Consider the following 21,317-nt stretch of genomic DNA (forward strand, 5'->3'; position numbering starts at 1 on the left):
AAGTTCCTAGAGAAAACACTTCTCTAGACATTTGTAGGTCTTTCAGCATGATTGTATGATCAACCTCTGACAGATGTTGACCATAGAATTTCACTGGAGGACCTGAAGATACCTAGAGAGGTGTTCCCTTAGGTTAAAAGAATAGCATTTTTTTATTTGCAGTTTTTCCACTTTCGCCCCAAACCCAGGCAAATATGGAGGGACTACTGTATATATAACTCTAATATATTTATATGTTTATATCCTGCCTTGCTCTTGGCATAGGACCCAAGGCAACGTACAACCTATAGAGAACAACTAAAACCAGTGGGTGAAAATGTAAATAATAAAAATTAATAAACCATTCTATTGAAAGCACTAGTTTAAAACAATTTAAAACAAAAATGGTTTGAGTGTTGGACTAGGGCTCTGGGAGACCAGGATTCAAATCCCCTCTCAGCTGTGGAAACCCACTGCGCAGGTCACATTCTCTCAGCCTCAAAGGAAGGGAAATGCAGACTTCTGAAGAAACCTTGCTAGAAGAAAGTCACCACAAGTTGGTTAACTTGAAGAAGTGTAATAATAAAGTTTGTAGGGTGAGGCATGGTTTGTTGCATGAGGCTGAGGCATAGGTAGCTTGGAGTCTGAGGCCTGACTTGCAGTTTGAGGTACAGAAGGGTAGGTTCTGATTGAACATTAGAAGGAACTTCTTGATAGTAAGTGTGGTTTGATAGTGGAACCAATTGCCCTGAGAGGTGGCGGGGTCTCCTCTGGACATCTTCCAAAAGAGGTTGGATAGCTCCTCGCTAGGGATGCCTTAGCTGGAGATCCTGCACTGAACAAGGGGTTGGACTCCATGACTGATGGGGCTCCTTCCAGCACTATGATTCTATGCTTCCAACATGATTAGTCAGCACTTAATGTAATTTCCTTTGAATCATCAGGTCTGCCCTAGTTGGGACCAACAATTGGATACAGGCCCAGGTCAGAACCACCTCTTCAGCTTGGAAAAGTTATTTCTTGAGTTTTTGTTGCTACTGCCCTTGGGTCAGCCCTGACTCATGGCGATCCTGTGGACGAGATATCTCCATGATCTTGTATCCTCTACTGCTCTGCTTAGATCTTGTAGGTCCAGGCTTATGGCCTCCCTAACTGAATCTAGTCATCTGGCTTGTGATCTTCCTTTCTTTCTGGTACCTTCAACCTTTCCTAGCATTGTCTTTTCTATACATCACAGGGATGTTGTGAGAATAGAACAACTGGAAAACTAAATTTAAAAGCTAACCTTAGGCCTGATTCCCACTACTTTTTAAGCTGGATCGCAAATCGGTTTGAACTGGTTCAAACAACCCTGGTTCCCACTTGAATTGATTTACTGAAGTGATTCAAAGGAAGGGGGGCACGCGCTAGACCCATTTAACCCACATCTTTTTACACTGATTTTTTTCTGCATCTTTTTGACCAAATCAATCCAACGCAAGTGTGAACCAGATGCGGATCAGATTCGATTCCACAAATCGATCTTAAAACAGTTGATTCCATGCAAATGTGAACTGGATGTGGATCGGAATCGATTTATCATGACATGTTTAGGGAACATAAATGCAATTACTGTGATGGACATTAAAAAACCCTGAAGGAAACGATTCTATTTAAACCAATTCATTACTCAGTGTGAACCACAAGTGGGTTATCTATCTCAGGAACTGGTTTAAATAGAAACGATTCATACGTTGTTGTGAACCAAAAGTGGGTTATTTTGATGCCAGAAAATGCAATCGGGCCATGTGTAGTGTAAAGCATGGTCCAATGTCGATTTGATCCATCGATTCGGATCATACACCAATTTATTTGTAAGTAGGAATGAGGCCTTAGAAGTTACCTTTTCTTTCTTCTTTGCAGATCTGTCAAGTAGGTGCTTTCTGCTGCGGGCTGAGTTTGTGCAACCAGCACACCATTGTGATCTATGTGCTTTGCATTGTGCTGTGGGTCTCCTTTCGCTTGTTCCGGGAGAGGGTGAGTATACATGTGTGAGATGACACTTTGGGTTCAGAGCATCATTACCCAGCCCTGGTTCCTTACAGTTGGTTTTGGCCTTCAACACTCTCCATCTAGACAGCTTTATGCCAAACTACCTTGAGGGCTAATGTGGCCCCCAACCTCCCACAACATGTCCAACTTGATACATCCAAGGGCTGGTCCAGATTTACATGAATTAGCTCGAATAGTTGTGGGAAGGCAGGGGGACATATTACACCCCAAGAGACCTTCATGGGCTCCCCACAGCCCTGGCACAAATCATAATTTTTTCACCCACATATACCCAAATGCTCTATATGGGGTATAGGGAGCATTTTCACCATTTTTAGGGGGGGGGGGTCTCCTTGGGTCATTTTCAGCCCAGTCCAGGAGAGGCAGTTTTTAGCACTCCCTGTTTTTTTTTTTGGGGGGGGACCTCTCCTGGCAGAAAACAGACCCCTCACTAACCCTAAAAGGCATTGGGGGGAGAAATATTTCATTGAAGTTGATCGTTATTGATTTTTATAATTTCATTTCATTTTATTTTTAAACAGGATGATGTTAGCTGCCTTGAGCACTACTTTGCTTTTTTGTTCTACTCCACTAAAGGAGATGCAATCTGGATTTTTTTTTCCTGGTTATGGACAAACTATACCAGAATGGAGGTGGGGTTCAAAGAGTTGCTGGGTAATGCACTGTGGCAGTCTCCAGTCAATGACCCTGGACATCACTTCTGACTTTTTTTTAATTATAGTTTCAGGATTTTTTTTTTGGCCAAAGCATGTCTTGTACAGTATGTTGGTGAAGGGTCATACACCCAGCAGTATCACTGAAGTTGGCATCACCCAGTGTAGAGGGGAAGAACTGCCTTGTCCTCCCTACCACCTGGCTGCCTAGAGCGCTCCTGAAGATGGTGGTGCTGCAGCTTCTGGAATACCCATTCAGGGTCTCTGAGCAGCTGCTATGGATCCTGAAGGAATCGCCTCCCAGGAAAGGCCTTCAGAGTCGCACTGTGCCATACCTTGTAGGCACTGTATCCCCACAACATCTGTTACTGCTGAGGGAAGCAGCACTGTGGCCTCCGGAAGGCCCATTTGGCGTATAGTTTGGCTGGTGAACAAGTGGGAAAGGGAGGCATTGCCCTTTCTCACTCACACAGTAGCTGCTCTAGTCCCACCGGGTGTTGAACCTCACTGGTTGAAACCCCTCTCTGGGGTGTCACCTGGTGTGGTCCACACACTCTTCACCCTCTTAGTAGCATCTCTGCATACACCTTGTTTTATAGGGGAATCACAGAATTATCGAGTTGGAAGAGACCACAAGGGCCATCTAGTCCAGTCCCTTGCAATTCAGCAGTACACAATCAAGCACCCCTGACAGATAGAATAATAGAATCACAGAGTTGGAAGAGACCATAAGGGCCATCCAGTCTAACCCCCTGCCATGCAGGAATGGCCATCCAGCCTCTGTTTAAAGACCTCTAAGGAAGGAGACTCCATTACACTCCAAGGGAGTTTGTCCCACTGTCGAACAGCCCTTACTGTCAGGAAGTTCCTCTGAATGTTGAGGTGGAATCTCTTTTCCTGCAGTTTGCATCCATTGTTCTGCATTCTAGTCTCTGGAGCAGCAGAAAACAAGCTTGCTCCCTCCTCGATATGACATCCCTTCAAATATTTAAACAGGGCTGTCATATCTCCTCATAACCTTCTATTCTCCACGCTAAACATTCCCAGCTCTCTAAGTCTTTCCTCATAGGGCATGTTTTCCAGACCCTTCAGAGTTACACTTCCTAGAGCATGTCTTAGTCTGGGGAAAAGTAGTGGGAGAAACCTTCAGGATCTCATAATGGATTAGGGTCACATGTTGACCACCTCTGTTGTATGAGGACTACAGTAGCTCTTCTCTTTTGTTTATGCTTCAGCACAGGGATCAATCACCTGGGGTCCATGTTTCTCCCCTCAGGGGATCTACAAATAGGCTTTGTGAGGAGATATGGGGTCTACAGACTGAACTAATCCCCCCTTTATTTTATATCCTGTTACATAGAACTTTTCCTGCCACCGGGAATGTTAAAGGGGGGAATTAGTTCAGTCATTATGATGTTTTTGTTCCAAGCTAATCCACATGAAGGATATGAATTTCCAATGTAATAAAATAATTGTATGCAACATTATATACAGTCTGTCTGCCCCAACTGTAGGCATTCTGTCCATGGATTTGAGCATTTGTGGATGGCTCTGCCCATTCACCCAACTGACGGTTCGTGCATGCAGCCGTGTGCATGGCGCACTGCCATTAAATCCAGTGGGACTTGAGGTCCCATGATTTTTTGGTATCCGCAGGGGTGTGTGTGTCCAGAATGGAACCCCCACAGATATGAAGGGCCATCGCTTGCATTTTACTGGGGGTGGTATCCATCATTTTCATCTTATTCTCTGGAAGACTCATGATTCAAAAAAAGGTTAAGAACTACTGCTGATCTTCAAAAGTGTACTGGCACTGAACATGGAAGTTCCAGTTTCTTACAGCTTTTTTTTTAAAAAACAAACTATTTAAAAAATCATTTATTACATATTAACACTCTCATCCACTAGTATTCTTCCCCCAGCATAGAAGAGTAAAAGAAAGACAGTATAAAATTGGTTCTTGTTCAGACCTCCCAATAACCTATAAATTGTTGCTGTGTCCTCAGTTGTTTCTGATTTACGGTGATCCAAAGGTCTGTCATAGGATTTTCTTGGCAAGATGTGTTTGGGGTGGGGGGGGGGTGGGGGGGTTGCCATTGAGGCTCAGAGAGTGTGACTGGGTTTCCATGGCTGAGCAGGGTTTGAACCCTGGTCTTCAGAGTCATAGTTAAGTGCTCAAACCACTACACCATGCTGGCAATATCATATAAATATCATTCTAATAACAGTGTCCATAGTAAGATCATTATTTGTTGTTGTGCCTTCAATTAATTTTTGACATTGCCACTATAAGGCAAACCTATCTTGGGGTTTTCTTGGCAAGATTTCTTGGGGGGGTGTCATTGCTATCCTCTGAGCCTGGGAGAGTGTGATTTGCCCAAGGTCACCCAGTAGGGTTCCATGGCCAAGCGGGGATTCGAACCCTGGTCCCCAGAGTCATAGTCCAACATTCAAAACCACTACACCACGCTGGCTCACTATACTAAGATAGAACCATGGTATGGTATACTCTCCCTTCGGACTGCACTTGTCTATGCCATTCTACTGTATGTATTTTCATCACTTTCATTCAATACATTAATGATTAAAAACACAATTATTTACAGCTTCTGATAGGTCTGTCCTCTTCCATTAATTTGTCCAATTTTTGTTTTTAATTGACAATCCTTCTAAGCTTGTCCTGCTGTTGTCTTTGTGACTGTTGTAGACAACAAGAGGTGGGCAGAGACCAGCCCAGTGAAAGCCTTTTTTGATAGTGTATTGTTGTGTTTTATGGTCAGAGATAACACCCCATTGCTTTCAAATCCCCCTGTGTCAATGGGTACTGATGCTCTCCAAAGCTATCAAGATAAATACAGATGACAAGATTGACTATTGATAGAGCATGTTGAAAACAAGCCTTTCAAAAAGAGACAGAGAGAAAGAGAGATTTTAATTTAATTACTGGGAGGTGAGGAGGGGGCCCAGTGTTGATGGAAAACTGCGCGACTTCTTAATCATTGCAAAGTGGTTTATCTCCGCCTCGCAGCGTTTCCACCATCCGGGCCTGTCATGGCACAATTTCAAGGTTGGGGGTGGGTGGGAGGAGGGGGGGAAGATGCCACAAATGTGATCTTCGGGAACCTCTAATATTATTTGCTTCACTTTTAAGGTTTCACCCTGCCATGCAAAAGAGATCAGAGCGATCAGAGCCCAAGTAATCCATGGAAATAGTGCTGTTTTTGAAAACATCACATTTTGCGAGGACTTAAAAGTGCAAATTGAGAGATCAGTCCTGTGTGTCAGTGTTTGGGTGTTTTCCTCTTCTCTTTCTCTACCCACCCCGCTAGTCCCTCCGTTGACGTCCAGTCTTGAAGTTCCAGCAAGAGTCAATGGAAATAATGGTTCTTGTGTCATGTGATGCATTCTTGGTGTAGGAATTGACCCTGGGCTACATCCTGAAATTGGGGCTGTGCTTCTTGGCTGGTTGCCTGCCTTATCTCCATTTGCCTGCCTCTTCTTCTCTCAACAAAGCTCGATGGACCTGGGGGGACCAGACATACCTGAAAGGATTTATGACCCATCTTCTCAGGGAAGAGTACGGGACATTCAATCTGGTAAATAGAAGCTCTCCCCTTAAGAACAACACTCCTCGTATTTATAGGTCTGTCGTATGTGCGTGGTAGGGTATCTTCAAAGTACAAAGGAGAGGTTTCAAGTTAATACCAGGTTATATTATTCATATTAATATTTATTTACGTCCAGCATCTTTCCCCATCTGGGACTCAAAGTGGTTTATGGTACAGTTTGAATGTCCCTTATCCAAAATGCTTGGAAACAGAAGTGTTTGGGATTTTGGATTTTTTTCCAGATTTCTGAATACCTGTATTTTCATATACATACATAATGAAACATCTTGGAGATGCGACTCAAGTCTAAACGTAACCTTCATTTATGTTTTATATACACCTTATACGCATAGGTTGAAGGTAATTTTATACAGTATTTTGGGCATGAAACAAAGTTTGTGTACATTGAACTACCAGAAAGCGAAGGTGTCACTATTTCAGCCACCCATGACAAAAGTTTTGGGTTTTGGTGTACAGTGTGTCCGTGCCATGCGTGGATGCATTTTACGTGGCTTCCACCACACAAGAAGAACAATGGCACACGCCCCATTATCTCCTATGAGGCTCGAGCATAGGCGGATTTTCCCTTATGCGGGGGATCCGGAAAGGAGAGAGCCCACTGTATTTTAGAATTCCGAATAAAGGAGATTTAACATGTAGTTAAAAGAAACACAGCAAAAATGTATACTGAATACAAAAGTTAAAAATATCATGAAATGTGCATAAAATTAAAAACATAAAAAACATAGCTTTTGAACCTGCATTTGCTCGTTCATGTAGACCCTGGTGGAAATCCCAGTGTCAAAATCCATAAATAACCTCTGCAACAGGAGGGCAGGAGCCAAACATGGTAACCAAATATTGTTGTATGGCTTCAAGTTGTTTCCAACTTCTGGTGACTCTAAAGCAAACGTATCACAGGGTTTTCCTGGCAAGTTTTGTTCAAAGGAAGTTTGTCTTTGCCTTTGCAAATGATAATGGACTTTCTCCTTTACTATGCAGGCAAAATTAGAAAATGGATCCAGTATGGCAGACATATTGCGGTAAGTGTTTATATGTGTGTGTGTGTGGGGGGGGGGGGACTATGAAAGATGGAACCAATTTTCTCCTCTGTGGTTTGCACTGGAATATCACCAGAAGTTAATGTGATTCCATTTTTGGTTCCCATCTCTGGCTGGGTTTTGTATGAAAAGGGGCATTGGGTGTAGAAAAGCAAGCTTTCTTCCGTCTTAGGCCATTTTCAGGTGAAAAATGACAACAACAACAACCACAGAGAAAAATATAGGGAGGTGCTTAGTGCTTGGATGGGACTGGGAGGAAGCTTTGCGAATTGCAAAAATGGGATTTGGGGGCCACTTGAGGCTTCTGAACTGTATTGTCCTCATTCCTGTTTCAAGTACGTGCAAATTGTATGGTTTGCATAGATGCAATTGGTGTCCTGTGTCTTACTCAGAGGAAAATCCCTTAGGACTTCATTGGAGTTTATTCCCAGGTAAAAAGATTAAGGATTTTACTTTCTCCATTGATCAGGTTTTGTCCTCTGGTAGGGATAATATTTGGCTTTTTAATCCTTGAGGAATTCAAACTCTGTGGATTCCAGCACAATTGATTTGATATATACCTCCTGGACCAATATGCAGATCAGAATCAGAGCTTGGGAAAGTTCCTTTTTTGGCCACCACTTTCCCCCATGCTCTGACTGCAACTTGGTTGTCCACTGGTTTTTGTACTATGGAAATGTTTTAACGCTTTGATTGACTCAAAGGGGATACATAAAACAGGTTCAGAAATGCAGGCTTTGGGAGGAAAATGCGTATCTGAACATACCTATTTAAATGTGAATTTTGTATAGATTCCAAAAATATTCACAATTCATTCTGAAACAGAATGAAATGGACTTAGAAGTGAACATATTTGAAAGAATGGAATTAGGCGTATTTGCCCACCCCCTTCCAAGCAATTATGGGGAATTAAAATCCCATTTTGGGAGAAAGGCAGGATACAAATAAATAAATAAATAAAATGGATACCAAGGCATGCCTATGTGAAACGTGATGGCACTTCAGATTTTAAATCAATGTTTTAAAGGGAACTCAAACAGATGTCAGCAACAAAGACATAGCAATTGCTGTAGGACACTGATGTTGAATTAAGAATACATTGAGTAAGAATTTTAAAGAATTATTAGTCTCATGTCACTTTGTTTTGGCTCTGTCCTGTGAAATCCTGGGATTTGTAGTTTGGTGATGTTCTTTGAATTCTCTGCTTGAAAGCTCCCTTTTCTGTTGTCTATTGACAATTCCAAGTATCTCACCAAATTACAAGTTGCAGGATTCCATCGGATAGAGCTGTGTCATAACTGTGGAGTGTAGAGATGCTCAGGGTGCATCTACACTGTTGAAATAATGCAGCTTGATGCCACTTTAAGTGCTGAAGCTCCAGGCGACAGAATTCTGGCATTTGTTGTTTTATAAGTTCTTTAGCCTTCGCTGCCAGCGTGCTGGTGCCTCACACAGCTACAAACCCTAGGATTCTGTAAAGTGGAGCCATAGAAGTGGTGTCAAACTACATTATTTCTACAGTATCGAAACAACGTCAAAGTCTTCTCAGGCCTTGGAATGGGATATCACGATTTCCTCTCTTTGTCTCCAATCCCTATTGTGTCTGATTTAATGGTTGCACCCTTATGAGTCATGCACTCTTGTGATTTATGCATGTCTTAGCTTGCCTGATCTTCTGACTTTATTTTACATATAGCACAAATGTTATTATTTCAGAAATGTAGCTTTGACCTCTGATGACCTCTGATCATCTTCAGTACTAGAAATGATGATGATGACGGCAACAACTACTATTATTTCTTATCCACCTCTCCTCATGGATCAAGACAGGGAACAACAGTTCAACAAATGCATAAAATTAGGTCCAAAACACACTGCAGAAATAATCCAGTTTGAGACCGCTTTAACTACCCTGGCTCAGTGCTAGGGAATCCTGGGAATAGTAGTTTATTCTGGCACCAGAGCTCTCTGACAGAGAAAGGTAAATATCTCACAAAACTGCAGTTCCCAGAGTTCCCTAGCACTGAGCCAGGGCAGTTAAAGCACTCTCAAACTGGATTATTTCTGCAGTGTGTTTTGGACCGTCAGTTAAAAACACAACATCAGATAAAATACATATCAGTAAAAAATTTACAATATAAAATTATTTGGATAAGCCTGCTGGAAGAGACTGGTCTTTAATGCTGTCTTAAATTTGGAAAGCATATTCTTCTGTCTAATCTCTTCCGGCAGGTCATTCCTCAGTCTAGGGGCGGCTGAAGAAAAGGTCTTCTGGATTTCTATTGCCAGCCTAGTCCTGGGTAACTGGAGTAAATGTCCTACAAAGGACCTGAGTGTACGGGGCAGATTGGACAGATTGTAATATTGATTCATTTGTTCAGTAGTCTTTTCCTTTAACATTGATATTTTCACAGTTTTCAGGTGACCCACATGAAGATGGAACTCTCTCTCATAACCCCAGTCCTTGGAGTTGCAGCGTGTTTGCATTCCTCAGTGAGGTGGGGCCTTTATTTTTGTGTTACCATTTGAAGTTTTGGACTGTGAGCTGTATATTCCTAAAGGCAAGACTGTTACAACTTAATAGCCAATTCCTGTTGTTGTGTGCCTTGAAAGTGAATCTGATATATGGCAACCCAGTCATGGGGTTTTTATAACAAGACTTACTAGAGAAGATTCGCCATTGCCTGCTTCTAAGTTTCAGAGAGTGTGATTTGCAAGGATTTGAACCCTGGTCTCTCAGCATCCTAGTCCAACACTCAGACCACTGTACCACACTGGCTCTTCATTTTTAATTGTTGTTATGTGCCTTGAAGTCAACGCCAGCTTATAGTAACTTTATCATAGGGTTTTCTTGATTTGCCATTCCCTTCCTCTAAGGCTACCAGCACAGTAGGTTTCTGTGTCTGAGCCACAATTTGAACTCTGCTGTCCCAGAGTCCTAGTCCAACACTCAAACTACTACACCATGCTAAAAATAAATAACAACAATCTCTTAATAACTGTGGTTTGTTTTTGTTTATCATTCAAGTCATTTCAAGTTATTATGGCGATCCTAAGGTGAAACCTATCATGGGATTTCTTGGCAGAATTTGTTTAGAGTGGGTTTGGCATTGCCTTCCTCTGTGGCTGAGAGAGTGTGACTTGCCAAAGATCACCCAGTGGGTTTCTGTGGCCAATTGGGAGTTTGAACGCTAGTCTCCCAGTGTAGTAGTCCAACACTGAAACCGCTACAGCACACTGACTCTGCTTAATAACCATGCTTTGATATGTTTCAAAACATGTCACATAGCATTATTGTTATGGTATCTTGTGGTTGGGAACAGTGGCCGCATGGCACTACCTTTAAGCCTAATGGACTGTGAGCCAGAAGACCTCTTGGCTGAAGCCAAAGATTGTGAGAGAGGAATGCAAAAAGACACTATTTGCAGCTAAAAAGAAATACTGAATGGATGACAGCTGAAACTTTTCTAGCAGTTAAGGATAGACAAAAAACAAAAATAAAAGATGACAGAAATAGGGTCATAACCCTGCATGCAACTGTTCAATGACTTGTCTGCAGGAGCAAGGAGAACTACTATAAAAATCAATGCAGAGAAATAGAAGATGACAACAGAAAAGGAAGAACAAGAGACTCTTTCCCCAAGGTCTAAGAAATCAAAGGAAATTTTAAACCAAGAGTGGGGATGCTCTATGACCAGCAGGGGCACACATTACATGACCAAGTAGAAATAAAAAGCTGATAGAAACAATGCACTAAAAAACTATATAAAAGAGATGAATGGCTAAGAGATCCATGCAAGGAAGAGCTATTTGAAGATGGAGCTTCTCTCATTCATAGGATTGCCATAAGTTAAGGTCATCTCCATGGCAATTAACAACAAAAGCATCTTCTTGTAGACCAGTAGGTGTGCTATATGCCATAGACACAACTAGTGTGGTGCAGTGGTTAGAGTGCTGGAGACACAGGTCTAGATCTCTGCTTAACCACCAAACTTGACTGCAGAATCTTACACTAGTTGCTTTTTCTCAGCATAGCCTACCCTGCAAGGTTATTGTGAGGTCAACAAGGATGGTAAGAGGAAAGCATCTAGCTCAGGCATTTCCAAACTTGGTTCCTTAAATGTTTTTGACTACAAATCCTGTCATCCCCATTTAACCTATGCAGTATGTGGGAATACATGGAGGTTGTAAACAAAAACACATAGGGGCGAGCAAGTTGGAGAAATCTAGCTAGACCTCAGATGCAGAACAGCTTATTGGTCTTGACTAGGGCTGGGCAGAGTATGGCTTTTAGCTCCCTCCCAGGTTCAAAGATTTTTGGATTTTGTTTTGTTCTCCAATGGCCTCTGAGGGCATGGATGACATTTTGCCATTTCCCCCAGGACATTTCAGTCATAGGAGAAGCTCTTATTAAGGCTTACAATTTTGTTGTAGAAGGGCCTCTCATAAAATGGCATGATGAAAATGTTCCATTGACCCTGAAAGACATTGGGGGCCTATTTTGGTGAAAACAAATTTGATATTTTTAGGGAGGATGTGCAGCCTCCAGGTTCTCCTGTGGAGCTAATGCAACCCCCCCTACCCTCCTATAGTTGCCCACATCTGGTCTAGATCAAGAATCAGGACGCTGTTTCCCTCCAGCTGACGATAAACTATTATTCCATCATTTGTCATAAGTTGGTTATAGCTAATGGGAGCTGAGTCCCACAGTGCATGGAAAGCTGCAGGTTTCTCCGGCCCTGGATCAGGCTCTGAGGCATGAATGTAACACACAGCCTCTGTGCCTTTTCCACTCCAGAGTGTGGAGGAGTTGTTGCAAAATTGGTTAGTTCTGCTTTGTGCATACTCTCTCTCTCTCGCTCTCTGCCCATATGATGACCCTGAGCAGAACTACTTACTTGAAGAGTACATGCCCAGAACTTTCCAGAAGTAGTTCTTAAGCACAACTGAGTTTCTCTGTGACGTAGAAATTAAAAATCCATGGCTGAGATCCTACTGGAGGGTTTTGTATGTCAACCTCTGCATGCCGAGTTCTGTTTTGATTATGCTACACAAGCCATGTGTTGAATTACAGCATTATATAATACACAACCAAGTGTGCATGTGGAGTAGCCATGTGTGCAATCCAGTTCCACTGAACTTAGTGAAGATGTTCTACATCAGACAAAAATGTCCAGCTCCTTCCTTAACATGTACCCTTGTACAAGACACCAACATGATTGCAGCTCATTGCTTTGGTTGATTGATCATTTGCATAGTAATAGGTGAAGTATATGAACATTGTAATATTTATAATGCTTCCATTGAAAGGCCCATATTTTCATTCTTGGATCATTATATTTCTGAAGATAGATATTAATACAGTGTATTTGCATGTCATTTTTTATCTAGTAATGGTGCTTTGATGTGATATCTTTTTACATTCTATTTTAAGTCACATTGAGTCCCATGTCTGAAGGCAAGGTATTAAATAAATGAAAGCCTTGATAGAATCATTAGCATTGGTTTGAGAAGATGATGCACATAGGCTTTAATATGTTTGTTAACATTGTAAATGTTCTTTTTTTAAAAAAAAAAGTTGTCATGTTGCCCTCCAAATGTTGTTGGACCTCCAGTTTAAAAGATTGTATGTACAGCGCTGTGTATATTTACAGCGCTTTATAAATAAAGGTTAATAATAGTACTAATAATACTACTAATAATAATAACTCCCAGCATGCTTTACCATCAGTTATGTTCTTGGGAATGATTGAAGTTGCAGTCTAATAACATCTTCTGGACTACAATTTGACCACCCCAATTTAAACCATTAGTTTTAATCTCCCCCAGTTTGTCTGGAGTAACCTGTTCTCATCTCCTGTTTAATCGAGCCTAAAGCTTCCATGTGCTTCTGGGTATCTATCATAGTATATGTGAAATGCATTGTATGGCCAGCATTTTTGCAGCAAGAATCCAACTTGTCTTTGTGTTTTTTCTAATGGGTCACTCTCAACACAGTTTTTTTTTCCTCCACCCTGTTCGTTCTTCTAGGCCCAGAGTAGGGAAGCAGCATTTGGTCTGGCTTTTTACCTTGATGCTCTTGGCATATTCACTTTTCTTTGCTTGGAGAGCAAACCTGGATATATCAAGGCCTCTGTTTCAGGGAGTGGTGAGTTTACATTTGGCTATTAAAATTGTTTCAATAAAGGAGGTGTTCCCACCCTCCCCAGTGTCTAGAGTTTCTGGTTGGAAATAGCCTGTATTTTTGGAAGGGTGAAATTCCTAGGCATATCCTACATTATCCTTGGTCAAACTGTTTATCCTTTGGTCTACTCGGACTAGCACTGGTTTTTTGTGGTCTCAGGTTGCAAAAGGCCTGTCTCATCATCTCTCACCTAGGAGCCTTTTCCCTGGAAATGCCAGGGATTAAACATCAGACCATCTTCATCCAAAACAGGTTCTCTGTCCCTGAACTATGACAGCTCCTCCAGATTTTTGAAAAATAAAATAAAATAAAATAAAATTTCCTGGCTCCATATTACTTAAAGCTGAGGTCCATTCACATTATACAATCACAGCACTACAATTCCACTTTAATTGTCATGGCTAGATCCCATGGAATCCTGGGATTTGTAGTTTGGTGAGGCACTAGACTTCTCTGGCTGATAATTCTAAATGCCCCTCTCCAATCTCCAAAACCCTGGAGTCCATAGGACTGGACCGTGGCTGCCAGTCTGTTTCCAGGCATAATTCAAAGGGCTGATTATGACCGGTGGTTTAGGTCCACACCATCTGACAGACCATATGGAATCATAGAATAACAGAGACCGCAAGGGCCATCCAGTCCAACCCCCTGCCATGCAGGAATTCCAAATCAAAGCATTCCCGACAGATGGCCATCCAGCCTCTTTTTAAAGACCTCCAAGGAGGGAAATTCCACTACACTCCATGGGAGTGTGTTCCACTATCGGACAGCTCTTATTGTCAGGAAGTTATCTCCCAATGTAAGCCCGCCTGGACTTTGAGATCCATAAGCGATGTCCTTTTCTCGGTCCTGCAACCTTCACAGGTATGGTTGATGGGAATATGAGAGAGGGCCTTACTGATGGCTGCCCCCAGGTTCTGGAAATCCTTCATTGATGAGGCTAGAATGGCCTCCTCCTTTCTATCCTTCTATTAGCAGGTGATGATTTTTTAAAAATCCAGACAGGCTTTTAGAACTAAGGATTTTTAACCAAACAGCTGTATGTGATGTATTGTTTTAAATTGTATTATTTATTGTTTTAAATCAATCAGAGTGTATGTTTTCAAAATGGTTTTTAGTTTAATTCAGATTTAATCTGGGGTTTTTTTTGGGGGGGGGGTATGTTTTTGATTACGATCTTTTTAATGTGTAAGTCTTCTTGCATCCCAGTCTTGGGGAAAGGTGGGATATAAATAGAAATGATGGCAACGATGATGGTAGTGGTGATGACAGTGGCACTATAATTGCATGGTGTTAATGGGCCCTGAACACACATCTTGATGCAAAGTGGTGGCAAAACCTCATTTAATTCTTAATCCTGTACCATTCACACTGAATGTTTCTGCACAGGTCGAGCGATTCTGGATGCAGAGTAATGCTGTGCTGGCTGTTCTGGCCGGCCTTGGCTTCTCCTCACTCATCACTCTTGGCGAGAGTTTGGTTGAAAACAACCGACTGGTTCACAGCTTAGAATGGCTTTTTGCTGCTGTTCTCATCACTGCACAAATTTACTCCAATTACAGGTATACAGTACGACTCCTGCATCCTTAGATTTTTATGAAAAAGTTTGGAATGGGGAAAAAATAAAAGGTTTAATTGATCAATTATATTGTAATAATTTATAGAATCATAGAATAATAGAGTTGGAAGAGACCGCAAGGGCCATCTAGTCCAACCCCCTGCCATGCAGGAAATCCAAATGAAAGCATCCCCAACAGATGGCCATCCAGCCTCTGTTTAAAGACCTCCAAGGAAGAAGAATCCCCTACTCTCTGAGGGAGTTTGTTCCACTGTCGAACAGCCCTTACTGTCAGGAAGTTCTTCCTAATGTTGAGGTGGAATCTCTTTTCCTGGAGCTTGCATCCATTGTTGAGTACTGTCTTCTTGCATCTGACCAAGAGTCTAGGATAGTGGTTCTCCAAACTGTGCTCTTTAAGGGATTTTGGACTTCAGCTCCCAGAATCCCAGATTATTGGCCAACATGGCTGAGGCTTCTGGGATCTGAAGTCCAAAATCTCTTAAAGGGCACAATTTGGGGACCCTTAAGGCTTCACCTTTCCTAGAATCCTCAGTTGGCCAATGTGCATGTTTATTTCCCTCCAGCATCTGTGACCAAAGCCATAATGATGTTGTTGACCGCTTTGCAAGGAACCTTTTGTCATCCATGCCTTCAGATGCCATCATCTTGCTACGAGGAGACCTGCCTGGGAATTCCCTTCGTTACCTTCATTATTGTGAAGGAATAAGGCCAGATATTACTTTGGTTGACCAGGAGGTAGGTGTGAAGTGAACTCATTTAGCAGGGATGTATGGGGGAACCTTTCCAGGGTCAAGATGACGGATGTGCAAATTTCCCCAAGCCGCATCCATTCATGAGAGGAATGATGTCAAAGGGTGAAACTTACCCACCTGGTTTTGAGGGAGAGGACCACAGCCCTTCCCCCCCAAAGCCCTGGAAGGAAATTCTCCTGCTTCTGGCTTTCGTTGGGCACCCAACTTGGCTTTTTCATTTGCTTTCCTCACATGAAAATGAGAAAGCAGTGGGGTCAAAGAGCTGTCGTTCAGTCACTTTCCTTGCCCAGTCTTTCTTTGTGAGGGTTAGGACTTTAAGGAGGAAAGGAGGGGATCTATATGCTTATTTAGGCCCACTGTTTGATGGTTTCTCACCACTGTGACACAGTCATGACCATTGGCCTCCATCAAGATGGGCAACTGCAGCAGGTCTGGGATTCAATTTTATGTCCCTGGGACATTATGAGGGCCGCATGGACCCTCAAAAAACAAACAGTGGGGATTTTTTAGAAAATTAAACAGTGGCAGGAGGTCTTGCAGTCTATTTAAAAGGTGAATTGCTGCTTCAGGAGGGCAGTATGAGGAGTCTACAGGTGTTGAGGGCTATTTAACACTTACATGAAACCACTGGGGGAGGTTGCCCAGAGTTTTGGAGTCGGTGCTATTAGCATGCGGATGACACCCAACTCTGTTACTCCTTTCCACCATGAGCCATGAAAGATGTTTTGTTCCTAAACTGGTGCTTGTCTTTAGTAATGAACAGGATGAGGGCAAACAAATTGAAACTTAATCCAGACAAGACAGGGGTGCTCCTGGTCAGTTGAAAGGCAGCTGTGGGAATAGGGAGTCAGCATAAACTGGTGGGAGTTACACTCCCCCTGAAGATGCAGGTCCACATGTTGAGTGTTCCCCTGAATTTAACCCTGAGTCTGAAGCCCAGGGATACATTTGCACAGTTAAAGCTTATTTGGCAGCTGTGCCCATTGACATGTCAGATCTGACTACAGTGACATGCGTCTTAGTTACATCCTGGTTGGATTACTGTAAAATGTTTTACATGGGGCTGCCTTTGGAAACTTTACCTGGTACAAAGAGCTGCAGCCAGATTGCTAACTGGGGCTGGCTACAAGGAGCACACAACTTTCCTTGGTGCAAGAGCTTCACTGGCTACCAGTCTATTTCTGGGCAAAATTCAAAGTATTGGTTTTAACCTATAAAGCCCTATACGATTCTGATCCAGGTTATTTGAAGGACTGTATTTTCCTTCACGAACATGCCTGTGATTTCAGATCTGCTGCAGAGGCCCTTCTCTCTGTCCCACCACCCTCACAGGTACATCTGGTGGGAACTCATGAGAGGGTTTTCTCAGTCACTGCTCCCTGGTTGTGGAACCCCTTTTCTAGAGAAGTTGTTGTTGTTGTTGTTGTTGTTATTATTATTATTATTATTATTATTATTATTTATTCCATTTATATACTGCCATTCCTGCGGTCATGGTGGTGTACAGCAAGTACAAATACAAAAAATACCCAATCCAAACCCCCATATTACTACTAAACAGTACAATTCATAAAAACCAGCATACAATCCAATAAGCCAATAAAACACAATAAAAACAGATTAAGTGCCATAGTACAGCATACACAAAATACCAGGAGAAGAGTGGTAGTTAGGGCACTTGAGGGAAGTTAGATTAGCAACCTTCTTACTTGCTTTTTGCAGATCAGTAAAGATATTTCTGTTTAGTTAGGCATTTGATGATGGACTATATAAAGCCCATTCCAATAAGCTGAACTGGATTTTGCTGATTTATGCTTGCATGTGTGTTGCATGTTTTAATCTGGTTTTAATTTTTTTATTTTTTGATCTTTTGTATCTTGTGAGTTTTTAATGATAAGTTTTTTTAATTTATTGTACACCCCTCTGAGTCCCGAACTGAAAAAAAGGTGGGCTAGAGATAAATATAATTATGATGATGATCTCCTAGAGTTACAGGAGAACAAAAGTCCCCTTAACCACTCTGGAGGGGATGCTTTGATTTAGATTTCCTGCTTGGCAGAGAGTTGGACTGGATGGCCCTTGCGGTCTCTTCCAACTCTATGATTCTATGACGCATATATAAATAATTTAAATCATCATCATCATCATCCCTGCATTTTGTGTTGTCTGTACTAGATGATGACTTACCATTGGTACTTGCCGAAGTTAGCTAAACATTTGCCTGGTGTTGTTTTTCCTGGGAACCGCTGGAATCCTGTGGAAGGGCTATTACATGATGGAACAACCACCTTTAATCTCCATCATTTTCTCAAAGTAAATAAACAGTAAGTATTCCTTTTTGAATAATAGCTTTTCTAAAACTGTGTCAGCTATCACAGAGCATCTGGTCCTGCGTTCTTGGACCTTGCTGTTATCTATTTGTTGTTCAGAAGTTTCATTGATGTGCTGTGTGTCCTCCAGTGAAGTCAGGATGCCATACATGGCTCTCCTCTTCTTCGCCACTTTATCCTAGGGCAACTCAGTGTGGTAGAGCACACAGAAAAATAGAGTACCCCAAAGACATCCAGTGAACTGCAAGACTCAGTGGTAGGGTTGCCAGAGAAAAAACTGGGGACACCTCCAGTCCCTTTAATGGTTGGGTAGAAGAGGGAATTTCAGCAGGTGTTGCTTGTCACACAACAGGTAACAAGCAAGAACTTGTGAAATTCTTTCTTTTACACATCCATTAAAGGGACAGGAGGTGTCTCCAGTTTTCACTCTGGCAACCCTACTCAGTGGTGACTTGAATCTGGATTTTCTGAGGTGCATCCTTAGAAAATCCAGATTCAAGACACCACTGGTTCTGTCATACATAAGAATCCCTGAGGAAATCACCTCAATCAAGTCCAGTAGACTAAAACCAGTATGGAACTTGTTAAATTTCTGTAATTCAAGGTGAGTTAACTATCAAGGATTAGAGCAGGGAGGTAGTGACTCTAGAGCAGGAGTTTCCCAACATTCCTAATGCCATGACCTTTTAATACAGTTCCTCATATTGTGATACAATTATTTTTCATCGCTACATGCAAATATGTATTTTCTGATGGTCTTAGGCGACCCCTGTGAAAGGGTCATTCAACCCCCCAAAGCAGTCCCAACCCACAGGTTGGGAACCACTGCTCTAGAGGGAGTAAAAAATTATTTTATGGCATTGCATCCATAAGAATTCTGCCCCTTCATTAAATTTTCCTTCAGTCCCCATATTTCTAGCATTGCAATAATCTCAAACTTCAGTAGAACATTTAGAAATGTACAGTTTAGACATCTAAAGAGAAGGGGCAGGCAAGGTGGCCCAGGGAATATAAATACTGTAAATAGAAGAGTTCAAGGTGTAAATGATATTCAGTGTCTAATTCTCTGCGATGCTAGAAATTTGGAGACTGCAGGAAGGATTTATTTGGGGGCAAAATTCTTATTGTTGAGCAATGCCCTCATTTTGCTCACCTGGAGCTGCATCTCTGGGTGATGCTTTGGACTCCCATTAAACCTCTGAGATAATCTATCCCCTCTCTGATGCATCCCCTAAATTGTATTTATTATTTTTAAAAAATGAAACTCAATTTAGTATTTTTACATTGTTTACATTCTTCTCTATGTCCAGGGATCTCAGGGTGAAATAAGACAAAATCAGTATAGGAGAATTATATGGCCCACACACATTGAAGGTGGCATGGAGGTAAGGTTATAACTAACAGACTCCAGAAACTATGCAAGGTGACAAATATAACAGAAAGTAAGACCGTACAGAGAATAACCAGGTCAGTCAAGTACTGGTATTAGAAGTACTATTTGTCAGTAAAGTCGGATTGGCAAAACATGGTCAGTTACTTTTTATATATGATTATATAATTGTTAGTTTACTTTCTTAATAAAGACTTTTTGGTTGTGTAATTTTTGTTCATTATATAATTAGTAGTTACTCTCTGTAAGTTCTTTACTTACTTTCTGTGAGATTTGGTACCTTGTATGGTATCCCCTAAGTTTGTTAGATATAGCATTCTTTTTGAATAGGTTTTTTTAATGTATTTACTATTATGGAGGTAGGGTTGCCATATTGAAAACTAGAGAGGGCTCCTATAATTTTCCAGGTTGTATAAAAGAGGAATTTCAGCAGGTGTTCCTTGTTGTACAACTATTCTGTCTGCTGATTGCGTTTGTTGATACCTGAGAGAAGACACTTCATTGTGTGAATTTTATTTATCTATCTACTGACTTGTTGTTTCCAATAGCAAAGAAGTCTTTGTCTGCATTGGGCTTCACGAAGGTGACCCCACCTGGAAGAAAGACTATGCCCTTTGGCCGTGGGGGTCTTGTGACAAGCTTGTGACTTCAAAAGCTGCCTTTGATCCCGGAGAGTGGATCAGTCGTACCAGAAATCTCTACAACTGGAGTGAAGAATATGGGAGGTGAGCCACATTGAATTGGGGGCAGCTTGTCAAAGTATGTGAAGTTGGATGAAAAAGAGTGCATGGATGCAATTATATTTGGTCAAGGGATGAAAATCTTTAATTTCATCCTCAAGGGAAGCAACAATTAATTTTTGTAATTTCCTTCCTATTGAGGGAAAAAATTGAAAACGTCATTTTTTGAAAACTACCAGAATTTGTAGTTTGGGACTAATTGGCTTGCATGTTGTTGGTTAGTCCCAACTAGAGTAGATTCATTCAATCAATTGTTGCATTGTGAGTCTCAACATAAAGATAAATCTAATGGATTCAGTGAGTCTGGTCTAGACAGGAGTAAAAGAGGATTTAAGCCACACTGTGCAAAATTTGGACATTTCTTTGTATAGAGAACAACATTTTCTATGTAGGAAGCAGCATTTTTGATGCAGAAATAGTATTTCTGCTCAGAAATACTATGTTTTTGACTGTTTTTCAAATATTGTTGAATAGTCTTTTCATCACTAGTTTGGTCTGGAAAACAGCATTTTATATGTAGGAACCAGCATTTTTGTTGCAGAAATATTTTAATTTTTCAACCATTTTTAATAGTCTTTTCATCATTAGTCTGGTCTAGTGTATATAGTACTTTTGTTATTGTGTGTCTTCATTTCTAGAAAACCCTGTAATAAGTACATTTTAGGGTCTCCATAAGTTGGAAACAACTTGAAGGCACACAACAACAACATATATTAGGAGGGGGTTTTTGTTCTTGTGTGCCTTCATTTTTGATTTATGGCGACCATAAGGTGAACTGTTTGGCAAGATTTGTTTACAGGAGGCTTTCCTTTGCCTTTCTGTAAGGCAGATAGAGAGAGTGTGACTTGCCTAAGGTCACTCAGTGGGTTTCCATAGCTGAGTGGGGATGCAGACCCTAGTCTCCTGAGTCGTAGTCCCAACACTCAAACCACTATGCCATGCTGGCTACATTTATACCCTGCCTTTCCTCCACTGAACTCAAGGTAGCC

General features: G+C 41.5%; 1 protein-coding gene across 1 annotated transcript in view; it reads left to right on the forward strand.

Moving 5' to 3' along the window:
* Positions 1–21,317, forward strand: part of TMEM260 (transmembrane protein 260) — an 83,506-nt gene that overhangs the window by 53,060 nt on the left and 9,129 nt on the right. Inside the window, exons 5-13 of the mRNA XM_089523185.1 lie at positions 1,882–1,995; positions 6,101–6,280; positions 7,295–7,335; positions 9,768–9,851; positions 13,384–13,501; positions 14,927–15,099; positions 15,680–15,851; positions 18,044–18,192; positions 20,137–20,313. Coding sequence (XP_089379311.1) covers positions 1,882–1,995; positions 6,101–6,280; positions 7,295–7,335; positions 9,768–9,851; positions 13,384–13,501; positions 14,927–15,099; positions 15,680–15,851; positions 18,044–18,192; positions 20,137–20,313 — 1,208 coding nt within the window. The remainder of the gene's footprint in view (positions 1–1,881; positions 1,996–6,100; positions 6,281–7,294; positions 7,336–9,767; positions 9,852–13,383; positions 13,502–14,926; positions 15,100–15,679; positions 15,852–18,043; positions 18,193–20,136; positions 20,314–21,317) is intronic.

The sequence above is a fragment of the Sceloporus occidentalis genome, unplaced genomic scaffold (genome assembly GCF_023333645.1).
Source record: "Sceloporus occidentalis isolate IW3139 unplaced genomic scaffold, rSceOcc1.0.p SCAF_4, whole genome shotgun sequence".
Classification (NCBI taxonomy): Eukaryota; Metazoa; Chordata; class Lepidosauria; order Squamata; family Phrynosomatidae; genus Sceloporus; species Sceloporus occidentalis.